The sequence below is a fragment of the Lates calcarifer genome, linkage group LG1 (genome assembly GCF_001640805.2).
Source record: "Lates calcarifer isolate ASB-BC8 linkage group LG1, TLL_Latcal_v3, whole genome shotgun sequence".
Lineage (NCBI taxonomy): Eukaryota > Metazoa > Chordata > Actinopteri > Centropomidae > Lates > Lates calcarifer.
In genome coordinates this window covers 18,819,050-18,845,923 of record NC_066833.1, presented here as the reverse complement: position 1 = coordinate 18,845,923, position 26,874 = coordinate 18,819,050, and the positions used below count along the sequence as shown (strand labels likewise).

Here is a 26,874-nt window from a genome sequence, read left to right as displayed (position 1 = left end):
CTGTTGTGATAACTTTCAGATTTCATTTTGAAAAATTGATCTAAAGAGCTGACCACATAGATGATTCAGAGGCATTAAGCATCAGCTTTTACGGTCATAAGCTTTATGGCTGTTACAATAGCTACCAAGCCACAATCAGCATTAGTGTAATTTCAGAATCTGTTAAATGTTGAAGTTATCAGTGTCCATCTCATGTGCAAAATGTAATGAGCACTCAAACTGTTAATGGTTCAACGTATATTGATCTCCCAAATCCCTTGGGATATTGAGAGCACTTATGAATGTATGACTTTAAGCAAATCATCTTAAGTGATGTGACAATGCACTATATGTAAACATTTCTTCAACATATTTCAGCCACTGAAATTTCAGAACTGACAATGTGTACAGGTTTGTTACATTTTCATCTCAGTGTGCAGTATGTTTTAACAAACATCTGTACGAGAAGCTAGAATCTGGTTTCTGAGTGTGCTTTGCAGCTTCTGCCGGAAACTATTAGCATGGGTGGAACATTTTTTTCATTAATTATTAACAACAGTCCAAATATTCATTACAGTCCAACATCACTTTTACCTATTGTGGCTGCTGAATCCTAAGGGCAGTAAACAGAAGCCTGATGGCAAAGTGCTGATTATTCCTGCCATTCTGTCTCACAAAAATGATGTGATTATCAATTTGTGCCACACCCACTCACAGTACTTTATGGCTTATATGTTGTTTTCCTGACGAGTCCAGTTAACAGAACAGGATCAGTTTTGGCCAGTATACGTTCATAACTTGGGTCATTATAATCAAAATAAAGTGGCAATTGTTAAAATGAAAATGTAGCCTTTAAAAAACATATTTTTCTTAGAATTTCATCCACCAGCTGATGTAAAATAAGCCAGTTTACTATGAAATGTAGCCTATGACTGAAACCAGCACACAGCTCCACTCATGGCAACAGGTGGGGTTACAGACAGCTTATTTTAATGACCAGTAAATCAAGAGTGATTCTGCAGATTCTCCTCGTTGGTTGCCCAGCAACAGGACATCAAGCTCTTTTGTTAGACTGCATTAGGGTGGAAGGTCGGAAGTTGGTCTGCCGTCCCCACCCTGGGAGTCTCACAAGCTGCACAATAATATGTAGCCATGTTGTATGTGAAAGGAGTTTACTCGGCTTGGGATCTCACCACTGGCATGCATGCAGGGGCATGATGAAAAACACTTCAGAAAGAAATCTGAGAATGCTACCCATAACGGCTCTATAATTTTATTTGCTGTAGATAGATGGGAAGAAAATCCCATTAGATTAGGTAGTGGTGAGTTCCCCCTACCTTTCCAGTGTGCTAATAGACAGACACACAGACTGACAGACACACATGCACACTCACTTCTCAACCACTATACTGCACACACACACACACACACACAGTGTTTCAAGTGAACCACTCCCTTGGTAACACAAGCACAAATCCCATAGTTTACATACAACACCCTAATATAATGACTATAGTGATATAATTACTGCAAATATGTGAGAAAAAGAAATCCCTGACCATTAATATAGTACATTTTAAATTCAAATTAGTACAAGTAACTTTTTTTCTTGCAACACCTAGAAAAAGAAATAAAAGAGTTCATTAGCAAGTGAGCTGCTTGTATTATTGGGCATGGCTCTTTGATCAATAATGGTCTGTACAAACCACAGTGGCTATAGCCATTAGAATGCTATAGCAGTATATCCCAGGGGGTACATATTCCACAGTATTTCCTCTAATAGGTTTTCAGATGCATTCCTTGTAAGTGCAACAACACATGCAGTATTTATTGCTCTTTGCTAAGTACAACACCTTGACTATCTTCCATGTAATACTGTGTATAAGTATTATTGAAATTTAAATTTATTTAATTTGGATGAATGAATTAATAAAGACAAAATGGTTAATATTATTCATCATGTGTATTTATAAGGTAAAATAAACTGTGAGCTAAGGCACACAGACATTTCCCATTGCTGCACATGCTCAGAGCTCGATACCAACCTGATTTACTCTTCCATTGATGTGTGCTGTAGAGAGTAATGATTATGTGCCAGAGTTAGTGCTAAATAGTATCTGACAAGGCATGGAAAGGTCTCTCCTGGAACAGTTGCACCCATGCTGGACACTGGCTGCTCCTGCCATGGACTTAACACTGTAGACATCAAGGGTTCATACTTAACAGTCAATGCATGGTGTTGCATAACATTGGGCCAACAATTACCACTGGCTGGATGGAAATATGTTTCCACTGTGTATGATGAACAATGCAAAGCTGTGTTAATAGGTGAGACTTCATGCAAACTCTAATGTTTGTTTGAGGTGAACAATAATATAGTTGACATTACACAATTTAAAAAAAAAAAAAAAAAAAAAAAAAAAAAAAAAAGATGTGACTTCAGTGTTGTCTTTAAATATCTTTCCTACACTCAGGATGATAGCTTCGTAGGTCTGACAAACAGGATGGCCAGCCCAACACCAAGCCTTCTGACCACAGTCATCCAACCTGTGATTGATTCAAGCCACTGAGCTCGCTTAGATCGTTTCCATATATTCAAAGTAGGTTAAACTTACTTAGACATTATTTATCTGCATGTTGCTTCAAATGCCCTACAGGGCAAAACGTTATCTGATAAAATTATGGCGCAGGGTAAAATTCACTAAACTGTTAATATTTTCTAATTTTGGGTTAAGTTATTTTTTCCGTATCGTTATTATTTATCATCAATAGTATTTGTATTATTTGTAGTAGAAGTAGTAAAAGCCCCTTATAACATCTGTGGCAGTAGTAGCAGCGTTGCGTTTTATAAAAGGGTGACAGCGCCACCTGGAGACACACAGCGAAACAAGCTCGATTCAAACGTAAAACATGGCGTCTTATTGGATATGTGTGTTTTCCTGAATTTAGTCTGTCGGGCTTCCTACTAGCTTGACAGACCCAAAACATGTTACCAATTATCGCCCAACAAACCTTACTGACAAAATGTGTAGGGATTCATTATCAATATAAACTATAGTAAGGGTTTAGCTGTCACAATGATGTTAAAAGAGGCGTTATATACGAACGACCGGCCTGCAAGCGGTGCCTGAGAGGAAAGAGCCAGGGGAAAACAAAATACATATTACGTAGCCGTTACTAAGTTACTAAAGAACGCTAAAGGAGTCGGGGCAAGATGGCGGAAACACAACGAAAACTGCAATAATTGCGTTTTTATGCTAAAGAGAAGCGCAGGCAGGGTAAATCGGTAGTTGTTTTCAGGTTTGTTACTGTTTAAGCACTAAGCGCCTCAGCCAAGATGGAGGATGAGGAAACAGCGTTGGTAAGCGCCCATGGTTTAATGATATAGCACCTTGTTTAACTCAGGCGTTAACTGCTGTTACAGTTATGCTACAGTTTAGCCTGTCGTGGCTGTGGCAAAAGTGATACAGAGAAGTAGTTAACGATACATGAGAGAGGACTGTTTGTAACGTTTTACAGTAACTATACGTGTCAGCGAGGAATGATATCGGCTAACGATAATGATGAAATTAGCTACCATGTACTGATGCTACACGCAGGGTTGGATTGGTATTTTACGATAATAACATTGGTTGCATCACTTCTTTGAGGGCGTAACAAGCTGTTTTTGCCACTACCACCACCTTTAAATTCTTACAAAGGCAGTATCTGCTTAATGTTTTTCCGCAGACTTTGATCAGGTACTACTGCTACGAGAAGTATTTCTGTCATGCCGTAAACGCTGCAGCAGCTGCTCAGAGAAAGTTCAACAACGATCCTATCTACATTTTTTTCCATGCATATGGTACCCTAATGCAAGGTAAGCTTGAAAGAATCTGATAAAAAAATAATAGCAATAGCCTTTTCTGGTCAGACTAGTGTTTCTTTGTCATTTGCCATACATGCACCTCTGTCATTATTTTACTACAGATCAAATTCAAGAAGCCTCAGTAGAGTTGGAGACAATAAGAAATAGTCGAGATGTGTCTCTCTGCACATTGATGGCACTTGTCTATGCTGAGAAAAAAAAGACAAACCCAGGTAATCCAACACACAGTGGTCTATTTATTCATGTCACAGCTGATCAGACTGTTTGAAAGGATGGGACACACTTGTTAACAATATGTGTCATCGATTCTACTCACAGACAGAGAAGTCATTCAAGAACTTGATGCTAAGGTCAAAGAGGATCGTAAAAGTGCATCTCCCAAAAGTCTCTACTTTGCTGGGATGTTTCTTTGGCTGTTGGGCCGAAATGACAAGGCAAGGGAGTACACAGAGAGAATGATCAAACTCACCAATGGCTCTAGAGAGGTGAGATATACATTTAGGTCATATGTCTGAGAAACACATCAGTCTTACTCTTCCATCTTTATGCAAAGCATTTGAGTGTATGAAATGACTTCTGTAAAATTTGTCTTGATATTTGTTGTTCAGGGGATAGTCCTAAAAGCCTGGATAGATGTGACGTCTGGTAAAGATGCCTATGCCAGGAAGGCCGGAAAATATTTTGATGAGGGACTGAAAGATAGAGCAGATGTTTTCGCCCTGATAGGAAAGGTAAGATGGGAAATTCAAATTCAAATTTAATAATTTTCTTCATGACTGAAATTGTTATTACATTATCATTTCTCCTATTTCATGTACCTCTTACAGTGTTTATTGTGTCTGTAACTGACTCTGTGCATGATTTAATATGTCCCTTGCCAATACTGTTGTAGGTGAATTTTTGCTGTTTGCTTCAGCTGTTCCATTAACCGCATGAGATATTCTTCTATAACTTTGGAGATATTGCTTCCTCAGTTTCTCTTGATAAGTTTCTTACTGTAAAACATTTAGATGTTTCATTCATCTTGAATAATAACAGACTTATGTTTGTGTTGCCTGTGTGTTCGATAGACCCTAAGAGATGTTTGGTTTGTTCTAGGCACAATATTATGAATATCGTCAAAACTACTCTGGAGCGTTGGAGATGGTTAACCAGGTGATTGTTAGTTTCCCTGGGTTCTTGCCTGCTCTCGTCAAGAAGATGAAACTGTTGCTCAGCCTTCAAGACTGGGAGCAAACCATAGATGCAGCACACAGGTAATTGTTGAAATGGTTAGGAGGTTTCTCCCAGATCATACACAGAGAGTACAAGCCTATCTGACCTCTCCTCCTCAGAGAGTCTTAAAAAGGGCTTGCAGTGTCTTTGGTAAGATCCAAAAGTGCAAAAAACCATTTGTAATCGCCACCAAGCATGTAAGAGAAAACACAGTCTGCCTTTACAAATGGCGCAGCATTCAAGTGCAAATGAAACACTAGCGTACTAGTGCATTCTGACTAAACCATTGTTTGTGCTTGCCTGTCTGGATGTTAGCCGGTGTCAGACAGCATAAAAAGGCCTTTGAGCAAAAGCGCATAAGTCTAAAACAATTCCATGGGGTTGTCGCTTCAGGTTTGCTGAGGAGTCCAAGCAGCATACAGTATACTTTACATTCTTTGCTGGCCTTTACAGTTCTTTTAGTAATAACTTTGTTTGACTGGGAGCTCAACAAAGTACTGCAGCAGTATCAGATTTTCTATTATAATCAATCAAAGAAATCTAAGCTTATTAAGTGTAGGAGATGAACTACATTCACAGCACCTTGTTTCATGTTCCAGGCTTTTACAGAAGGATAAAAATAACCTGGAGGCACTACGGATGTTAGCTCTACATTCTTTATGTAGAGATGGAGATATTACTGAGGTAAAGTTCACACATTTTCTCACCTGATCATACATTGAACTCATAGGGATACAATTCAGAAGAAAGCAAAATAAAGTGGTAAAACACTGGCATTTATGATTGAGTTGTGGCAAAGTCGTGATCATTTTACAGAAACTGTTTTATATGTCCTTTGTCAGTCAGTAAAGCTGCTTTCAAATCTCATCAGCAACTTGGATATTCTGGAACCACACAACCCTGAGCTTTTCTACAGAATGTCTCTAGCCTTCACTCGTGTTGTAAGACAATTTTTAGTACAATTTCTACATTTTTAATGCTCTTCTTTTTCCTTTACTTGCATGGAATTTAAGTGTTTACAACTCTTGTTGTCATTTTTGTTTTTGCTTAAAGTGTGGACGAAATGAGAAAGTGATTGAGCAGACGTACAGGATGGTGGACAGAGCCTTCTCTTTGGCATCAGGGGACTCAGATTTAGCCACAGAGTTGGGCTACCAGATGGTCCTTCAGGGCAGAATCAAGGAGGCTATGAAGTGGTACAAGACTGCCATGACTTTAGATGAGACCAGTGTTTCTGCTCTGACTGGTAACATGTTACAGTGATTAATCAGTTGTCTACACAACACACAGGGTCCATACATACATTATATTCTGAAGATGTGACATCTTTTAATCTCTGTTACCCAGGCATAATTCGTTGCCAGCTGATAGAGGGTCACCTTGGGGATGCAGAACAACAGTTGGAATTTCTCACAGAGATTCAACAATCCATTGGAAAATCAGGGGTAATGTCTGCTATAAATGCTGTCGGATGAGAACATGAAATGTGATTTTACTCTATTAAGAGTATCTAGGGGAAAGATGCATAACATGGTTTAGAATAATTTATTATTCTTTTTAAAAAAAGCTATATGTTAAGAACTAAACAAGGACATCTGGCAGGACAAGATGCATCTGCTCCTGCAGTTCTTCAGTATTTACTCTTCCACTGAGACTTTTTGTTTTTATGCTTATGTCTTTGATCCGTCTTGTGCAGAATACCCTTGTCAGGTTTTCCTCCCTGCTGTCTTCCTCTACCTCTTTTTTCTAATCCAGTAGTTTTTGCATTTCTCCCTCTGTTTGTTAATTTCTTGTTTTCCCATCCTATTAGGAGCTACTGTACCTGCGTGCTGTTCTGGCAGTTAAAAAGCGCCAGCCTCCAGAAGAAGTGACCAACCTGCTGAACGATGCAGTGGACACACACTTCTCCACACTGCAGGGTCTGCCTCTGGGAGTGGAGTACTTTGAGAAGCTCAACCCTGATTTCCTTTTGGAGATTGTCAAAGAGTATCTTGCACTGTGTCCTGCTAAGGTAAGACTCTGGTCTTTCAATTTGGGTGGTGGAAGAGAGCGTCAGTCAGACATGCATTTATTTTTCCTCAAATTATTGTGGGGTTTTTTTTTTTATTTCAAACATTCAGGGATAGTATTGCCCTTTTTGAGAATCTTTGCAGTAAACAACACTTTTACTGTGCATATTTTAGCCTCCAGCCCAGGGTCAGCCTCCTGCTCCTCAGCTGCAGCACTGTGCCACATTGTTGGATACTATTGTCAAGATTGTGCCAGGTCTCCTCCAAGGGGTCTTCCTGCTAGCCAAAGTCAGGTATCAGTCAGGTGAGCAATGTATTTAAACTTTTCAATAGTGTTTTCATTTGTTTGTTTTACTGTTGCCTCTGATTTAAACTGCACTGCTTCTGTGTTCAATCAGGTGACACTGATGCTGCTCAGAGCAGTCTACAGCATTGCTTGGAACAGTGTCCTTCTCATGCAGATGCTCATCTGCTAATGGCACAGATCCATCTGCTGCAGGGTAACTTCACTTTGTCTTCCCAGTCTCTTGAACTCTGCCTCAGCCATAACTTTGAGGTAAGATCACTGTCAAGATGATAGCATTATTAGCTGCTAAGTCTTTATGAGACAGTGTGCGGTCAAGCCCTTATTTGGCCCACAACAAAATGCACAATACATCTGTTACAATTAGACAGTCATGTGTTCCATTAACCATAGGTCAACTTGTCCTCAGCTAGGCATATTAATACAGCAAAGGATGTAGTTGAAACAAAGAATAAAAAGGCATCCAGTAAATGTGCTGTGTCCACAGTAGGGAACTTTGATGATATTTGCTGCAGACAGCAGTGACAAGATGTCAATTTGTACTGTATAATACCAGCAGTGAAGAAGGGTTTGGGTTACATAGTGGTTTGAGCATAAGTCAGGTTAAAACAGAATCAACATCAGAGTCATTAGTGACAGTTCAGTCAGGCAGGTAAATCAAAATGATTTCTGTGGCAAATGTCATTTCTTGCTTGAATCAAGAAGTCCGCCACAGATTTATACACAAAATCCTGACAATTTTGATATTGTTTAACTGAAAGGATTGCATAATGGATCATAACTTCTTTCCCATTCCAGATTCGAGAACATCCATTTGTACCATCTGATCAAGGCTCAGACTAAGAAGAAAATGGGTGAACTGACAGAGGCTATTCAGACATTGCAGATGGCCATGAGTCTTCCAGGTGTCCGCAGAGCTGGATCCTCGTCCAAGTCAAAGAGCAAGAAGACTGAGCTGAGCCCTGCTGACTGTGTCTCTGTCTTTCTGGAGTTAGCTGAGGCCCTGTGGCTCAACGGCGAACAGGTAGTACATCATACTATCCCTCTGGGTTTCCACATATGTCTGTCCTTGAAGGAAATGTACTCTATTAGCTTATGAATTGATTTAATATTTCAGCATGAGGCAGCAAAGGTGATGCAAGATGCCATCAATGAGTTCTCGGGCACCCCTGAGGAGCTACGTGTCACTATTGCCAATGCGGACCTGGCCCTACTGCGTGGTGACACCGAGCTGGCATTGAGCATGCTTAGAAACATTACCCCCGAGCAACCCTACTACATCCAAGCCAAGGAGAAAATGGCAGACATATATCTGAACCACAGAAAAGAGAAACGCCTGTATGGCAGCTGTTACAGGTGAGAAGAAAATTTGGATCCAACTGAAGACAAAAAGGACACTGTACAATAGTAGTTGAACATATGAATGCATATACTCTATTTGAAACCTAATGCATTGTAAATGTTTGTCTTAGCAATAATGGCTGAATCTTAATTAAATACATGACTATCCAGTCATAGTGCATATTTCGTCTTGCTGAGCCTATAGTAGGATTTAGAAGACCACAGACTTAAAGCGATTTTAGCTGACGTCATTCATGCAGTAAAGAAGAATTGTGTACATCTTCCTTCAGTTGCCTCTAATCTTGTCTCAATCTGTGATGATACTTGTGTTGATAGCTGAGATGTAGTACAGCATGACTGAACCTCAGACCTGCAGAGATGTACAGTATGTCTGCATAATGAGATACACCATATGTGATGTAGTACCTCTGTCTTTTCTCCAGAGAAATGGTGGAGAAGCTGCCCAGCCCTCACACATATCTCTTACTAGGTGATGCCTACATGAACATCCAAGAAGTAAGTGGGAGATGTGATTCAGCTATGTCTTAAGAGATATTTTCTGTTTCCCATGACAACATGCTTCAAATAAGTACACTCTTGTATTGTATTGTCTAGTCACAGTTTTATTTTAGCTAAGTCATTTATACCTTTCCCAAAATAGCTAAACTCAAAGGCGTACTGAAAAGCTAGATTATAAGTAGAGGAGTTATGCAAATGTTTAGCCACCACATAATGTAATCACTGCCTTTCTGAGTTTCTTTATACCACTGCATTGCTGTTCTTACTGGTCATTTAATGGAGCCTTCCAGTGTTGCTGATTTTCTTCCCTTTGATGTGCAATGATGGAACTGTAGGCCAAGGTCTTACCTTTGACAGTTAGTATCTGAAAAGCTTTTATAATCAGATAAGGTGAGCATCTCATCTCACCTTCACTACATTAAGTAAGAAAATCTACTTCCCCTCTTGGTAGAGTTAAAATGTATTTATCTTATTTATAATTTGGCCTTCTGTTAGTTTTTCATGTGTCCTGGAAAGTTGTAGACTAGTTTTCAAGTTTATTTCTCCAGTAAGACAGAGTAGAACATTCTGGAAAATAATATGTTCAGAATGAAAAAGGAAAACAAATGGTTAAAATCCTTCATCAGCAAGAACCTAAAACGGCTATGTTTAGGACTGGATTAAAGCACAGCCACTTTAATGGAAGCACAGCAGAAATAATACATTAATTATTACTAGGTCAATGTGAACTACAGCAGACTCAGTATTATTTCATATTGAGGAAACAGGGTTAATCGTTATCACACATTTCACCCATAGGTAAAAGGGAAATAAGCATAAACATCAGCCAGGAGATATGGATGAAATAACTGAATAAAACAATATTTACCTTCATGCACAGCACACAATTTTGATTAATAGTTAAGAATACATTTAGCTGATTTAAAAAATATATATATAGTAAGTGATTATTTAGTCATCTTATCCCTTTACTTTGCAGGGACTAGACTACTGAGTATTGTAATGTCCAAACACTGCAATAGCTGCAAAATATGGATTAAATAAGACGTGATTAATACAAACAACATAATCATCACAGATAAATTCGGGAAGAAGTACCAAAGTCTCATCACAAGGTGTCAAAGCAGGCCTCCATGTAAGTAATATACTGCTGATTGCAGAGTTGAAGACAGAGACAGAGAGGTATGGTCACCTGCATGATTTTATGGGTGGCAACCCAAGCTTCTTCCTGAGGCCAGTCATGTTGACACATACTCTTGTTGTGGGTGAGATGGTGTCATTCAAAGCCAAATCAGATTTTCCCAACTCAACTATCAGATATGGTAAATTTAAGCGTTTATCAAACGTTCACAGCAATTTGTGAATAATGAAATTTATCAGACGCTTTTAATAATATTTACAAAAAATCTAAACCAACAACAAATTGTGACACCACTTACTGTGTTTATCCCCAGCCAGAGAAGGCCATTGAGGTTTATGAGCATGCTCTCAAGAAAAACCCCAAGGATGGTGCTTTAGCCAGCAAGATTGGAAAAGCCCTGGTCAAGACTCATAACTACGTCAAGGTTTGTTTGTACACTCATTGAAATATAAACAAAATTCACACACAGACAAACCAGTGTTGACACAAGGCTGCTGTTACACAGGCGATAAATTACTATGAAACTGCCTTGAAGACTGAGCAGCAGAACTTCCTACGCTATGACCTGGCTGAGCTGCTGATGAAGATGAGGCAGTATGAGCGCTGTGAGAAAGTCCTGCATGAAGCCCTTGCCCATGAAGCAGGTACTTAAGATGTCACAGTACTTTAAACACACAGTAAACTCCTGACGTCAAACACCATAATAAAAAAGAACAGAACAATCTAGTCATGAAGACAGTTTGAACAGACATGATGATGCATTGTTTTTAATTGTTTATTGTTCTGTCGTGTTTCTAACTTCACTTTTTTCTTTGGACCTACCCAGTGAATGAACTGCCGGCGCTCTCGGATGATTGCCGCTATCTGGTCCTGTTGGCAAAGGTCCAAATTAAGGTTGACAAAAATGAGGAAGCTTTACTTTCCCTACAAAGAGTAAGTGGTTCCAGTTATCTGGCTCATCTTTTAACATTTTGTATCATATATGTTGCATGAATATTTCCAAGCATTGCTTACTAGTCTGCCTATAAAGACAGAGCAACATAAAATAATGCAGACTTTTCTGAATTGCAATAATCCTTTACTTGTTTCAACAGAGATGATAATGATGGTGATTATTACTGTTGTTATTGCCACGATATGGTTGTGTTTGCTGTTGATAGGCCCGGGATGTGCAGGCTAAGGTGCTGAAGCGGGTGCAGTTGGAGCAGCCTGACGCCGTCCCCATGCAGAAGCAACTTGCTGCAGAGATCTGCGCTGAGATCGCTAAACACTACACAAGTCAGAGGGGCTATGAGAGAGCAGTCAAATTCTACAAAGAAGCTCTTGTGTATTGTGAGACTGATCACAAGGTCAGTGCAGCGGAATCAAAAACGTTCTGTGTACTCACTGCAGCTGTGGTTAACAAACTCTGGCATCTTTTTGCATCACATCTTTGTGTTTTTTAAATTGTGCGATCTTAGTTGTCAATAGTTTGACTTTAAGCAAAAGGCCTGTTTTTTTTTGCCCCACATTATCTCACAAATAATCTTGTCTCATCAATTTCATTTAAATGAATGCACTCCCTGTTCCTAGGTGATGCTGGAGTTGGCTCAGTTGTACCTCACACTGAATGAGATTGATGCATGCCAGGAGCAATGCAGCGTCATTCTGAAGAATGACCAGTTTAACGAAGACGCAACTCTGGTTTGTTCTGTTTTGTCTGCCACCACAATTGTGACCATAACTTTTTTAAAAACTAATATATACAACTAATTTCTCACATTTGTTTGTCCACAGATGATGGCTGACCTCATGTTTAGGAAGCAGGACTATGAACAGGCAGTTTTCCACTTTCAACAACTCTTAGAACGCAAACCAGGTGCAACAGAGCCACAATTTGTGCTGAATGTAAATGTGAATCAATGATTCTAAATGGAAAGCATGAGAACTTACATCTGTTATTTCAGACAACTACCCAACTCTGTCACGTCTTATTGACTTGTTGAGGAGGGCCGGGAAGTTGGAAGAAGTCCCCAGATTTCTTGATATGGCAGAAAAACATTCTTCCAGGACTAAGTTTGACCCGGGGTTTAACTACTGCAAAGGACTTTATTTGTGGTAAGTTTGAAAGAGTATTTATGATGACATATGAGAGATTATGATGACATCTGTTTCAAGTTTAGAGCATTATGTGATTTAACTTGTGCTTGCTGCTTAGGTATACAGGAGAACCTAATGATGCTCTGCGACACTTCAACAAAGCACGGAAAGACAACGATTGGGGTCAAAACGCTGTGTATAACATGATTGAAATCTACCTAAACCCTGACAATGACACCATGGGAGGAGAAGTATTTGAGAATCTAGATGGTGAAATTGGGTAAGCAGCAGTAGGAGTTTACTAAGTGAAAGATTAGACCCTATACAGTATATATACTCTTGTGTTTTAAACCCACAGACTTAGTTGTGGTGTTCACCTTTGTCTCTCATCAGGAACTCCACAGAGAAGCAGGAGTCAGAGCAGCTTGCTGTGAGAACGGCTGAGAAGCTGCTGAAGGAATTAAAACCTCAAACACCAAGTGGACACATACAGCTTCGCATCCTGGAGAATTACTGCTTTCTGGCAACTAAACAGAAGGCCAATGTAGAGAAAGCCCTCAGTGTTTTCACAGAGATTGCAAACAATGAGGTAAGTAAACTCCAGATGGTGCGCATGATTTACATCACTTTCTCTCATGTAAATATACCCGCACCAGGAACTGTGCATTATTTCAGGCTGTCTCTTAATGTCAGTCATTCCATTTGGTAATAAACTGCACATTGCACTGTGTCAGACTGAATTTAATGGATTGTATAGTCCAGCTCTGTGAAATTTATTTGCTTCAAAACTTACTCGCTAACTTACATTTTATTATTTAACTTTATGTACTGAAGTGATGTCACTGTGGGTTTGGTGTAAATAAATGGCAGTGGGATGGTGGTGGGAGGTGTTGTCAGAGGAATCCTGTCTAACAAGAATTCTGTGGTTGAATTCAGAAAGACCACGTGCCAGGACTGTTGGCCATGGCGACAGCTTATATGATGCTCAAACAAACTCCCAGAGCCAGGAACCAGCTCAAACGCATTGCTAAAATGAACTGGAGCATTGTTGACGCAGATGAGTTTGAGAAAAGCTGGCTGCTCTTGGCAGACATCTACATCCATTCGGGGAAGTATGACATGGCTGGGGACCTCTTGAAGAGATGCCTCAATCATAACAAGGTCAGAAAATACATTCACTGCTTAAATATGATGTGGTTTACAAGGCCATTTAATTCACCAAACCCCTTTTTCCCTATTTAGATTTGTGGGGGGTTTTCTTTTTATAATGCAGAGGCCGTCCTTTATTTTAAGTACTTTGTGATGATAATTGCCCTTTTTTTCTACAGTCATGCTGTAAAGCTTACGAATATCAGGGCTACATAATGGAAAAAGAACAAGCATTCCGTGATGCTGCACTCAACTATGAAATGGCCTGGAAATACGGAAATCGGACTAACCCAACTATTGGTAAGTCGAACAAAATTACATGTCCAGTTCTGTTTATAAGGTCTAAAGGAATTAAGAGAATTATATTTCTTATATGTAATGTCTGTTTTTATTTCAGGATACAAGCTTGCTTTCAACTACTTAAAGGCAAAGAGGCATGTCGATGCCATAGATGTGTGTCACAAGGTGAGATACCTGTGGATGTGTACAGTTAAAGAGCTTTGAACATTTTTTATTCCCATGAATCATGTTTGCTTTCATCCACAGGTTCTGGCTGCTCATCCAAATTATCCAAGAATGAGAAAGGACATCCTGGACAAAGCTCGTGCTGCCCTGAGATCTTAGTGTTGGATCTGTTGGACGTGTGAGATATGGTACCAAGGTCTCTGTTCTAAAAATGAATCTGCTTTTATTGTTTGTATTTTACTGTCAGGTTTAAAGAATGTGAAGTTATTGGTATTATGTCTCTGAGAATGCCTCTTAAACACTATGTGAATGTTTTGAGTATCTATGAATACCTCATGCTGACAGTCCTAAGGAAAACAGACTGCAGGGGGGTTTCAGGCACATTCAGGTTTTTTCTCCCCATTAAGACACCAAACTCTAAATTTCAGCTGATTTTAGGACCTAATACAAGGAACTATAGTAGAAGAGCACTGTCTAAATTAAAGAACATCTAAACTTTATTTAACAAAATCGAAATGTTCTCCCCTATTATATTCATTTTGTTTTTCATACCACTCCCTTAAGCTCGTTTGTATGAAAATTAATATTGAAATATTATATTTTGTGATGAAAATCAAGAAATAAAGTTATTTAGATGAATAATAGTGGCTCTTTAGAGTGATTTTTTTCCCTTGCTTTTTTTTCTTTCTCTTTCTCTTTTCTCTTTCTTTTAATCGATGCGATAGACAACGGACACCTTTAGTATCCACACAACTGCCACATAGACAAACATTTCCAAGCGTGACTGAAAAAAATGCAGGGCACACAGTGAACATTTTAATGGACATAATAAACTGGATGCCTGCCGTGGATAGGAAGTGCCGGGGAACACAGTCACTACAGATGGACTCACTGTGCAAGTCAAAGGCAGAAAAGACTTCAAACTGGGCACCAGAGCGGGCTCCCTGCGGCTGGAATCCGCGCTGTTACTCCTTCAAGCATCCGACTCTTCATTAAGACCATCCGCTGAGAGAAACCAGGGAAATTAAAGGATTAGACAAACAACAGGAGTCCGCTGGTGAGTGTCAGTTTTTTTTTACAACTTTTATCACTGACGAAAGCTCAGATGTGACTAATAACTTAAACAGACACGCTTCCATGCGAAAAGACGCCGAACTTTTCCGAACACCCGCGTGCACCATTCGCGTTGTTTTTAGTTTCTCCAAGTGTTCGCGTTGATAAATTTAAGCTCTATGTGTAAAAAATGTGGTGTTTTCTCATGGAGCCTGATTGGATGCGGTGGGCTGTGTGTGGGGCATAGTGCGTTCCTCCGTTATCTGTAACCCGGCAACTCTCCCAGTGAATGACCAGTTGAACAAATCCTATTAATGACAGCATTATTGAATCTGAGGGACTCCGGGGAGAACAGTCCAAAGTCTTTCTCAAGACAAAGTGACTGACTCCAGACCATTTTAACCGAGGGGTTTGTCGAGATAGATGTTTGATTCAACAGTGATTCAGGCAAATTGTATTTAATAAGATTATCGCAGGGCACAACTAAAGATACAGTTGAGGCAAACAGTGCCATCGTCAAACTCGTTTGTCGGGATCATCTCTTACATTACTCGCTGTCTCATTTATATTCCAGATATGGATTTTGTCACGCAGAAACCCCTTCTGCGCAAGCGCGCAGGCACGTCTCCTCCCTCTACCTGAGGAGAGCGCACCTTGATCCAACGAGACGGAAGTTTTTTTTGAGGGCAGAAAAGAGCAAATCTTTGTGTTCCCCAGTAGAAATTTCGTTTGGAGTTCGAAGAACAAACACAAGACCTCCAGTCGAAGCAGGATGCCGTGCAATGGATTTTAAAAGAACGGTGTAAAGGGCTTCTCCAACCTTTATCTGTAGTTCGGCGACTCATGGTACGTGGTCTTTTTCTCTGAAGGAATCCAAAATAACTGTGGTTGTTTGCTGATTCCATGCCCCGATTAAAATATGTGATTTGTAGATAACAACTGATTGCTTTCAGCTTCACCAGGAACTGCTCCACACGCGATTTTTTTAATCAAAAGTTTTAAAGTTGCTTTGAATACAAGTTGTTAATGTAGTGACATAACAAGTACTGTGTCTATGTATGTATGTATGTAATGTAATGCCTGTACTTTTTCCTGAAAACCCAGTATCTTAGATTTGCTAATTACATTAATGCCCTTTGCTAATCAACATTATTAATTGGAATATATTTATGTATTACAGCTGAATCTCAGTCCAAAGTCAGCCTGCTCTCCATTCAAAAAGAATGACAACTCTCCGCAGAGTCCTCCGAAGGAGATTGCACCCACTTAAACTGGTGATAGTGGCCCTTGTCTTTGTCACATTTGTGTTCCTAATACAATGGGAAGTGGGGAGCCAAAGCCAACAGGAGGACCCCTGGCTGAAGGAGATGGCAGTGAAGCGGGACACCATGCTGGGCATGGTGATGGGAGCTGTCAATAACTTCAGGGATGCCATGCCAAAGATGCAGATCAGAGCCCCTGTACGTCAGCAGGACAAACCAGACGGTATGTCCTGTCTGCCAGGTCACTACACTGCCACTGAACTCAGGCCAGCTCTGGAGCGGCCACCTCAGAGCCCTCTTGCTCCCGGAGCTGCTGGTAAACCTTTCCATACAGACTCACTGAGCCCCGAAGAACAGAAGGAGAAGGAGAGGGGTGAAGAGAAACACTGCTTCAACCTGTACGCCAGTGACCGCATCTCTTTGAGCAGAGACCTGGGTGCAGACACAAGACCACCAGAGTACGTCAGATTGTTCACTCTTTATGCTTTTGATAAACCTTTACAAACTAATTAATATTTACCAAAACCTTCATTAAATGTGTGAGAAAGAAAAGAAGATCATGGTGTAAGTGAGCACAGTTGACCAAATAATGTGCAGTTCAGTTTTCAAATGATCTTGATTTGGAATAACACTGTATAATGGCACCACCTAGTGGGTGTAAATGTACCTTTTCTGCTGTACAAGAAGTACTCTACTTTTGCTATTACTACTCCATGGATTCATATATCGGTACAGAATATAACTTAGTCACACACTGAAAAAATCACCCACACAGCTTACTGTAATATAGATGGGGTAATGCAAAGCTGACTGTCTAACCCAAACAAATTCATCATATTTGCATTTCGCAACTGGAGAAAATCTCAAGCCGAGACCACAGAGATGATTGTTCTGACTGGGACTTTGTTTCAGCGTGTCTGGCCAGTTACTGTGGCCAATTCAGGAAGAAGCAGTTATGTTTGGCTAATTACAGTACGCCCAAGTACATGTAAGTCCAAATACATGCCAGTACCTAGTCAGTACATGACACAGGCATAAAACCTGCCCATGTACTGGCTATTTTGTAACGATGGGTTACAAAGTCTCTCTCACTCTAATATGGCAGGTATTTCAAAGGCTGCCACACATGCAGTGTCACATTTGAAAATGGACACCCCACAGGGGAGAGTCTGCAGACGTAATAACTAGACTATTGTGCCACTCAGGAACTATACTGGACAGTCAGATCTTTGTGCTCTTTTTCCTTCTTGCTGCAGATGTATTGAGCAAACCTTCAAGCGATGCCCCCCCTTGCCGACCACCAGTGTGATAATTGTGTTTCACAATGAGGCTTGGAGCACCCTGCTAAGGACAGTATACAGTGTCCTCCACACCTCCCCTGCCATTCTCCTCAAGGAGATCATCCTGGTGGACGACGCCAGCGTGGATGGTAAAACTCAATAGGGCCTTTCAGGACCGCCCTGCTCTCTTTTGGGTTCAATTTCATGCTGCATGTTGGGTGGGCAGCTCTTTGGTGTGCCATGAAACATGCAGAGAGGAGCTCTCAGCTCTTTCTGTGGGCCATGAAGTGGGTTACAACAGGAAGTGAGAGGCTGCTAGTGAATACTTTCCTAAGAGGAATTAGTAGTGGTTGTTCTTAGAAATGAGTCAGAGTTAACTCTTGTAAACACGTCCAATGTAGGTAGGAAACAAAATGCTGGAGAGGAGAGAGGTTTTAGGGAATGCAGTCTATCTGACACTCAACTTATTTGTTGGGAACAGGCCACAGATGGAGCCCTGCTGTACAACAGTTCTCCTGTCTGTTGACCACGGCTTTGTTCTCTGTCATCTGTTTTGAATTTTACTTTTCAGACTTAGGACTGTGAATATTACATATTTATCACTTTATCATTATGACACTGTTTAGACACTTATATATTATTTCCTCAAAATTTCCAACTTCTAACTTTATTCCATCTCTAATGAACATCCCATACTTTCAGATGTGTTGAAGGACCAGCTGGATGAGTATTTGAAGCAGCTGAGCATTGTGCGAGTTGTCCGACAGCGAGAGAGGAAAGGACTCATCACGGCCCGGCTGCTGGGTGCCTCCGTGGCCACTGGTGACACACTCACCTTTCTGGATGCCCATTGTTAGTCAACACCACTGACATCACTCACACATTAAAACCAGTTGTATGTTAGCCACACCCTTACTTACACAACCACAGGCCAACAATACAATGCTTGTTCTTCTTGAAAGCTTAGACTTGGTTTCCATGGATTTACGTGCTAAAATTAGATTAGCCATTTTATTGTTAAAAAAGCTTTGATGCAATGTCCTACACATGTGTCTTAACAGGTGAATGCTTTCATGGATGGCTGGAGCCTCTGCTGGCAAGGATAGCAGAAAACTACACTGCAGTTGTCAGTCCTGACATAACCACTATTGATCTCAATACCTTTGAGTTCATGAAACCGTCCCCATATGGCCAGAACCACAACCGGGGCAACTTTGACTGGGGCCTGGCTTTTGGCTGGGAGAGTCTCCCAGATCATGAGAGAAAAAGGAGGAAGGATGAAACCTACCCTATCAGGTAACTGAGAACGGTACATGAATATAGATTATGAACTATATATAAACTCTTGTTTCTTGTTGAAAAATAATGAAAAACCCTTTATGAAATTTCTCCACAGGACTCCCACATTTGCTGGTGGGCTTTTCTCCATCTCAAAAGAATATTTCTACCATATAGGGAGTTATGATGAAGAAATGGAAATCTGGGGTGGGGAAAATATTGAAATGTCATTTAGGGTAAGACATCGCTAAGCTGTCATTCTAGATACATGTTATTTGTCACTGAGCCTTTTTACCTATTGAATCGTGCCAATATCCAAACGGCTGCAAAGGTGTGTCTAACTGCATGTCATTATGCATCTGTTCTGTGCTGTCTCCCATTAACTTGCAGGTGTGGCAGTGTGGAGGACAGCTGGAGATCATCCCTTGCTCCATCGTTGGTCATGTTTTCCGCACAAAGAGCCCCCACTCCTTCCCCAAGGGTACGCAAGTGATTGCTCGCAACCAAGTACGACTGGCTGAGGTGTGGATGGACGACTACAAAGAGATTTTTTACCGTCGTAACCAGCAAGCTGCGCAGATGGCAAAAGATGTACGTATTGCTTCTAATCTGTGTGCGTATCCTGTGATACAAATGATCTATCAAATTCACTGACTTTGCACTCCTGTGTCTTGCGGTCTTTTGTAAGTGGTTCTTAAGACCACTCAGAGTCCACCCCCAATACTTAGCATTCAGCATTTCACTATTGTTCTCACTGCATGTTTTCTGTAGAAATGAAGCACGTTCTTCAGAATGGAGAGAAATAGATTTGCTATTAGGGGCTGAAAGCTGTGAAGCGACAGAGGAAAAGGGGCCTGAAGGAAATCAGCTCTGGTAAATGACACAGGCTCTCAGCGTTTCCCAACATGTGGTCCCATAGGTGTTATAAACCGTTCCCTCAGGGCTATACCTCACAAAGCAGACCAGCCCTCTCCCATTGGCTTCAAACAGACACGTCATCATCAACAGCTTCAAGGAATCCACTGCAGTTGCTATCAGTGTGCACTAGTGTGAGCATTATCCTTGCCATTATAGTAAGTGCTCTTATTATTCAAGAGCATGAGGGGCCTGCAAATCCTTTTAAATATGCTGTTCACTTCAGTTTAAAAGGAGCAGTGATCAAATACACTTGTCTGTAGCTAATTTGTTAAAGAAAGGGGTCATTAGGACACTCAGCCACTGTTTTTAGAGAAGTAAAGTGATGAAGTAGAATAGCCTGTTTTGTTTTGCAATGGTTTTATGTCTGTAGTTGGATGACAGTTCAAAGTGTGGCTCTGAGGATGGAGATGTCAGTATGTCAGTCGATCCACCACTTTGATCCAAACTGAACATATCACACTAAATGCTGGGTGGATTGTCATGAAGTTTGGCACAGATATCTATGGCTTCCAGAAGAAAAAGCCTTTGGACTTTGGTCTGATATTTTCTCTTGTGCTGCTGTTGATATTGTTGTTGATATTTTTGTTTTATAGTGAAATATTTAAACAACTACTGGATGGATTGCCATTAAAGTTGGTGCAGAACTGTTAGCATGGCTGTAGACTCTTGTGTCTTGTGTTTCGCTACCTACAGTAAGCTCTCAACAATTTTTGCATTTTAGTTTGGATGAAAAACATGCCTGGACCTTTTCAACACATAAACAGTGGTCATTGTTTTATTCAGAAAACTGCCTCATAGTCTTTCCTAGCTCTCCCTTTTCTATACTTGGTAGTGTTTTAGTCACACATCTCACAATAGTAATTGCAAAATTAGTTGATGAACAATATAAAAATGATTGTTTTAACAGAGGACATTTGGAGATATCTCTAAACGCATGGACCTTCGCGCACAGCTGCAGTGCAACAGCTTCTCCTGGTATTTGAAGAACGTTTATCCAGAAGTCTTCATGCCTGATCTCAACCCACTCCGCTTTGGCTCTGTAAGATCACACACCCCACACACCAGCCATCCTCTTTCCAAACCTCAGAGCTCTGTCTAGCCACTGTGGGTTTCCACTGTGGATCTCCAGAGGGTACTGAGCAGTTCCAATTTGACACCACTGAAAGCACTCCAGAGACTAAAGTTGTTTGAACAGCTTGCACTGGATGTTAGTTTTTCATTTTGTTTCCTTTCACTGCTTTCCCCTTCCCTCCTCTTTCTCTGTAGGTGAAAAATGTGGGCAAAGACTCATGTCTGGATGCTGGAGAAAACAATGAGGGTGGGAAACAGCTGATCATGTACCCATGTCATGGACTAGGAGGAAACCAGGTCAGTTAGAAAATGTACCTTCTATCATGGATTGACAAAACATAACATTGGCTTTAATCACAGTGATTGACTGCCTTTTTTCTGTTTCCTGTGCTGTAGTATTTTGAGTACTCCACACATCACGAGATCAGACACAACATTCAGAAGGAGCTGTGTTTGCATGGGGCAGAGGGGGCAGTGAAGCTGGAGGACTGCCAGTATAAAGGCAGGAACACATTTGTAGGAGCAGAGCAAAAATGGGAACTGAAGGATGTGAGTTTGGTTTTTTGCATCCCGCACTATTTTTTGATTTCTTTGGCCTACATTGTCATTGCTGTTTATTACAATAATAGCCTTGTCTTCTCCTCATATAGAACCAGTTATTCTACATCCCAGGACTGAACATGTGTCTCAGTGCCCGTCTTGAGCATCCTACTCTCACCATCTGCAACCCCTCAGACAGATACCAGCTGTGGTCCTTTGTCTGAGTGTGAAAACTACCACTTCACAAATAGTTATTCTGTATGCATAGGCATACTAGGACCACAAGTATAATATATTGTATGCAGTTAATATGCAATTGTTTTTTGTTTTTTTAGATCAATGACATTGAGTTTTTATTTATTTTTATACATAGAAGAATTGAACTGCTGCTGCTGGAAAGTTTGGATTTTGAGGGAAATACATTGTGCAACTGCTGGAAGGAAGCAATGAAATAATACCCCCAATCAGACTGTGAACTGAGATTTGTAGAGCAATGAAGATGCATTGTGTTGACAAGTGCCTCTTTTGTGTTTGAGATGTTTTCACTACTCCAAGTCTTCACAACCATCACATTATATACCGTTATGTATATAAAGCCAAACACTGTATATTTTTCACAGAGACATGTATATGAATCCAAAACATAAAGCACAGTAGATCTTGTATATTGTAAACAAGAGGTTAAACACATAAAAATCCATAATGTTAAGCACCAAAGAAACTAAGAGTGAAAATCTGAAACACACAGTTATAGTGTGCATTGTCCCTTTTTACTTTTTTTTTTTTTTTTTAAGTTTATTTGGTACCGTCCACTGCCTTGGATGTAATTTTATTCTGGGTGGGAGAAGTGGTTGCAGGATGATGGTGGAATGGGTGGTGGTAGGGTGGAATTGTAGCAATTTTTCGTTTATGCAGAAAATCGGCTTGTACAGTGTTGTTATCAAAAGGTTCTTCAGATCATGGTTGAAGTTGACTTTCAAGTATTTAATTCAGTTATTTCTTGAGGTAACTTTTTTAGCCTCCAAACTCTTAAGACTTTTGCTATACAAAGAGACATTAAGAGAGAAGAATGATCATTTGAGTGCTTGTTTGGATCTGTATGTTGAGAGAAAGTGAATTGACCCTTCAACATAAATTTTATTAAGTTAGTTCAAACACCAGACTTCAGTGTTCATTTCAAGTGCTTGTTACCACAAGAACACGTCACAGCATGTGTGTAGTCAAGCATCGTGAGTGATTTTTAAGATGTATCTTTCTTCAGATCTCTTAATTGTGTCAGTGTTTACCTGTATTATTTAAAGTTTTATTCTTTGGTGTTTTAAAATGGAACTTTTAATGTAAAATTAATGCACCCAAGGTACTACATTTGCTGATCAAAAGCCTGAAACTTTCCCTCATGCATCTAAGCAGGAGTCCACAAATGAATTTCTGGTGCAGGCACTAGTGTTTAGATGGCTGTGGAATGTTGTAAGTTACTATTGCTATTATTATGTTTGTGAATGGGTGAGGAATAGATCAAATTTGAGTATTTTCCTGAAATGGAAACTGGTGTTGTCAAAAGTGCCTTGGTATTAAGATGTGTTATTTTGAGCTCAATAAATTCAGTTGGGTAGTACTGAGAGCCACTTTGTGTCATTTCTCCTTCTGGTCTGCAGAGGGCACTTTGCACTAAGAGATCATGTCAGTAGCCTTAATGCTCTGGCATGACTTGTGCATAAATATGAAAATATTACATCTATGAAGTTAATTTCCTACCTTTATTCAAGAGCGTGGCCTTTCAGTTTGAGTATTATTTCATGTTCAGTGTTTGTAATGTTTTCCTTAAAAATCTCACCCTTCTCTCAGAAAGTCACTGCTTGAGCTCAGATTTGCTCTGCTCCTGCTCAAAAACTTTGCTTGCACTTAAATGTCTCCTCGTGCTCAGGCTACCTCTGCGTGCTCACAAAACTTCTCCCCTCGTATTTTCTACGAGATATAATTCTACCAGTGACACTGACCAGTGAAATCATCACTGCCTTCTTTCACGTGCTCGCTTTTCTTCTTATAGCGTCCCATATGGGTGGTAATTGTTAGTTGGGAGCGCCCAAGTCAAGGACTTTAAGTATTTGATTTTACTGATACTTCAGATTCAATTGGTAAAGTCATATTTGCGTCAGGGACAAACATCTGTGATAATACGCTTGGCTTTTAAGTGTTAATTACGCTTTGCAGATCTTTGTAACTTTGGTTCTTAAGGATGTGATGATTTTTCTTGTCATATGTGACAGTAAATAGCCCATTTTCTAAAACACTCTTCTAATATTTGGAGAATGTTCTGGTTCAGCTGTAATGATTAATATTAGTCATTTGTTTGTTTGGACTTGATGCTTGATTGAGCATAGTTTGATGTTAAAAGCTTGAAAACTACATTTTGACTCTGTGCCCCTCCACAACGTATGAGCTGAGATTACAGTTAGAAATCATTACAACAATTTATAAGCTCTTAAAGTCAAAATTATACTTTCAGACTTTTTTCAGACAGATCAACAGGTGTGAGTCCGATTTACACAGTCTGAAAAATACGTATTGATTAGCTGAATTATTAACGTCAACAATCACTGTTTTTTTTTTTTTAGTGTCACTGGGTAAATCCCAGCTCAAACCTTGGTATTTAATGAATTTAATAATGATAATGACTATAATAAGAACTGTGTCTATTAAATCAGAAAAAAGTACTGAGTGATTGCTCAGAGGTAAAAATATGTATCACGTATGGACGTGCGGACGTGCTGAGGTAAGCGTATTCTGTCACTTCCGGTTACCGGTGTTTGGTGATCATCGTTTCTTGTCTACCTGTCACAGATTAGATACTTTCTCTTTATCGACACTACACCTCTGACTCTATCACCAGTTTAATCTGCACATTCACAATAATAGTAGTTGCTAAATCACCCTCAACTCTTCACTTTCTGTGCGCTACTTCATCGATTCACGCTATCTTTTGCTACTGATTTAACCGAACTCTCAGCCTCTCGTTCTCCTTCTCCCTCTCCTGCTTTCTCTTTCTCTGCGTGTCAGATGTTCAGTTACACCTCTGCCTCGTTTAATGATATGTGTAATAAATGTAGTCTCTTTGCTGTACTCGAGGCGAGGCTTAGCGAATCAGAGGAATGGAATGGAATCTAATTCAGCAGCTAATGCTAAACAGCCCCCCTGTAGCAGGTGCGGAGCAGCCTAGCGTAGCTCCTGTTAGCATTCCCCCGGCAGTTCCCGAGCAGCCGGGAGAGCAGGCTGGCTGGGTGACTGTTCGTAAGGACAGGCGTAGTCGTAAGCAGAAGCCCACTGCCGACCACCACCCAGTTCACGTTTCTAACAGATACTCCCCGCTCAGCAACACACACGCTAAGAAGCCAACTCTGGTCATTGGCGACTCCATTTTGCGGAACGTGAAGATAGCGACTCCAGCGACCACAGTTAAATGCATTCCTGGGGCCAGAGCGGTCGACATTGAATCGTATTTAAAGCTGCTGACTAAGGATAAGCGTAGATATAGTAAAATTGTTATTCACGTCGGCGCTAATGACACCCGACTACACCAGTCGGAAGTCACAAAGTTAATACTGATTCGGTGTGTACATTTGCAAAGACCATGTCGGACACCGTAGTTCCCCTGGTCCCCTGGTCCTCTGCCCAATTGACCAGTGATGACATCCGCATGTCTTCACTCAACCGCTGGCTGTCGAGGTGGTGTCCATAAAACGATGTGGGCTTTGTAGATCATTGGAAGAGCTTCTGGGGGAGACCTGGTCTTGTTAGGAAAGATGGCATTCATCCCACTTTTGACGGAGCAGCTCTCATATCTAGAAAAAAAAGCTGTACTAGTTAATGATTTGATATCAGATTACCATCGGGATATCTTCTGTCTGACCGAAACCTGGCTGTGTCAGGATGAGTATGTTAGCCTGAATGAATCCACCCCCCAGTCATATTATTACTCACATTCCCCGAGACACCAGCCATGGAGTTGGAGTTGCAGCCATTTTCAATTCCAGTTTACTAATCAACGCTAAACCTAAACTAAATTATAATTCATTTGAAAACCTTGTTCTTAGTTTGTCCCATCCAAGGTGGAAAACACTAAAACCAATTTTATTTGTTGTAGTGGACCGTCGTCCTGGTCCATGCTCTGATTTGTTATCTGAATTTTCAGAGTTCCTGTCGAGTTTGGTACTTAAAACAGATAAAGTTATTATAGTAGGTGACTTCAATATTCATGTGGATGTCAATAATGACAGCCTTAGCACTGCATTTTCCTTATTACTCGACTGTATTGGCTTTTCTCAGTGTGTAAATAAACCCACTCACTGTTTCAGTCACCCTCTTGATCTTGTGTTGGCCTATGGTATTGACACTGAACATGTAATAGTCTTCCCACAGAATCCCCTATCCGACCACTTTTGAATTGATATTGCTGGATTATGTACTATCAGCAAAAAATGTCCTAACTAGAAATATTTCCGATAATACAGTAGCTAAATTCAAGGAAATGATTCCCACTAACTTAAGTCCAGTGCCTTATCTTAATTTAGTAGAAGCTACTCCCTCCCAGCTTGATCATCTTTTAGACAGTGTTGCAGACTCACTGCGTACTACTCTAGATTCCATCGCTCCCCTAAAGCTGAGAACAATAAAGAGAAAGAGGCAAGCTCTGTGGTTCAATTCTCAAACCTGTACACTGAAACAAACAGCACGTAGGCTCAAAAGAATGTGCCGTTCCACCAAACTGGAAGAATCCCAGTCTCAAAAGATGTAAAAGAACAACCCCAGCTCTATAGTCACAGTCAAATGTATTTTGATTGTATGTGATCAGAAATTCATAATTATGTGTATGTTCTTTTTCCTTTGTATCTTTCTCTTTGATTTCCTCCAGGTGTCACCACTTCATCCACAATCCACAGATGTAGTCCATGATCCGAGAGACATTGTTGAGGATGAGGGAGACATTGTCCACGATCAGAGGAATTCTCCATGACTTGCAGAGACATGTGCGAAAGTCGGTAGTGATACAGTTCTCCAATTTGACAGCATTGTCCGGGTTCAGAGAGACATTGTTGATGATCACAGAGACTTTGTCCATAATCTTAGAGACATTGTCCATGACCACCGCAACATAGTCCAAGATCACAGAGAGTCTTTGAACAGTGAAGAAGTTCTTTGAGACCAAGACAGAGTCCTCCAGGTTATTCACAAACAGCTTGATCTTCAGTCTAAAGAGTTCATAATTTCTAAAAAATAGACTTAACTCATTAATGAAGTTTGTTCAAAGAACAAGATGAATTTAAGGATGAAATGACTGTTACTGTAAAGTACTGGAAAGATATTAACCAGTTATGCCTAGTTACAAGTAGTTACTTTTGATAAATG

The 26,874-nt window shown here is 40.3% G+C and overlaps 2 protein-coding genes across 2 annotated transcripts; both read left to right on the top strand.

The window, feature by feature from the left end:
• The first annotated feature begins 2,911 nt into the window (after positions 1-2,911).
• On the top strand, positions 2,912-14,713 carry ttc21b (tetratricopeptide repeat domain 21B). The gene is given in 30 exon segments (XM_018702318.2): positions 2,912-3,340; positions 3,709-3,838; positions 3,949-4,059; positions 4,166-4,332; positions 4,456-4,578; positions 4,946-5,103; positions 5,662-5,746; positions 5,905-6,003; positions 6,116-6,308; positions 6,410-6,507; positions 6,873-7,073; positions 7,246-7,375; positions 7,470-7,627; positions 8,174-8,188; positions 8,190-8,399; positions 8,493-8,731; positions 9,160-9,232; positions 10,690-10,800; positions 10,882-11,020; positions 11,203-11,309; positions 11,537-11,725; positions 11,949-12,059; positions 12,153-12,234; positions 12,323-12,473; positions 12,574-12,735; positions 12,849-13,044; positions 13,392-13,616; positions 13,784-13,904; positions 14,002-14,069; positions 14,151-14,713. Coding segments are annotated over 30 exon segments (3,954 nt in total). The 5' UTR covers positions 2,912-3,316; the 3' UTR covers positions 14,229-14,713.
• An 81-nt stretch (positions 14,714-14,794) lies between these two features.
• On the top strand, positions 14,795-23,086 carry galnt3 (UDP-N-acetyl-alpha-D-galactosamine:polypeptide N-acetylgalactosaminyltransferase 3 (GalNAc-T3)). Its single transcript, XM_018702323.2, has 12 exons — positions 14,795-15,126; positions 15,697-15,968; positions 16,303-16,842; positions 17,641-17,813; positions 18,367-18,516; positions 18,726-18,960; positions 19,061-19,178; positions 19,333-19,533; positions 20,768-20,899; positions 21,127-21,228; positions 21,328-21,480; positions 21,582-23,086. Exons 3-12 carry the CDS (start codon positions 16,346-16,348, stop codon positions 21,693-21,695), a joined length of 1,875 nt encoding a protein of 624 aa, XP_018557839.1. The 5' UTR covers positions 14,795-15,126; positions 15,697-15,968; positions 16,303-16,345; the 3' UTR covers positions 21,696-23,086.
• The last annotated feature ends 3,788 nt before the right edge of the window (positions 23,087-26,874 follow it).

Coding starts and splice junctions, on each gene's coding strand:
- galnt3 (XM_018702323.2), top strand. CDS start 16,346: ATGACAACTCTCCGCAGAGTCCTCCGAAGGAGATTGCACCCACTTAAA. Junction 18,961..19,060: donor GATGAAACCTACCCTATCAG/GTAACTGAGAAC, acceptor ATTTCTCCACAG/GACTCCCACATTTGCTGGTG. Junction 19,179..19,332: donor ATATTGAAATGTCATTTAGG/GTAAGACATCGC, acceptor ATTAACTTGCAG/GTGTGGCAGTGTGGAGGACA.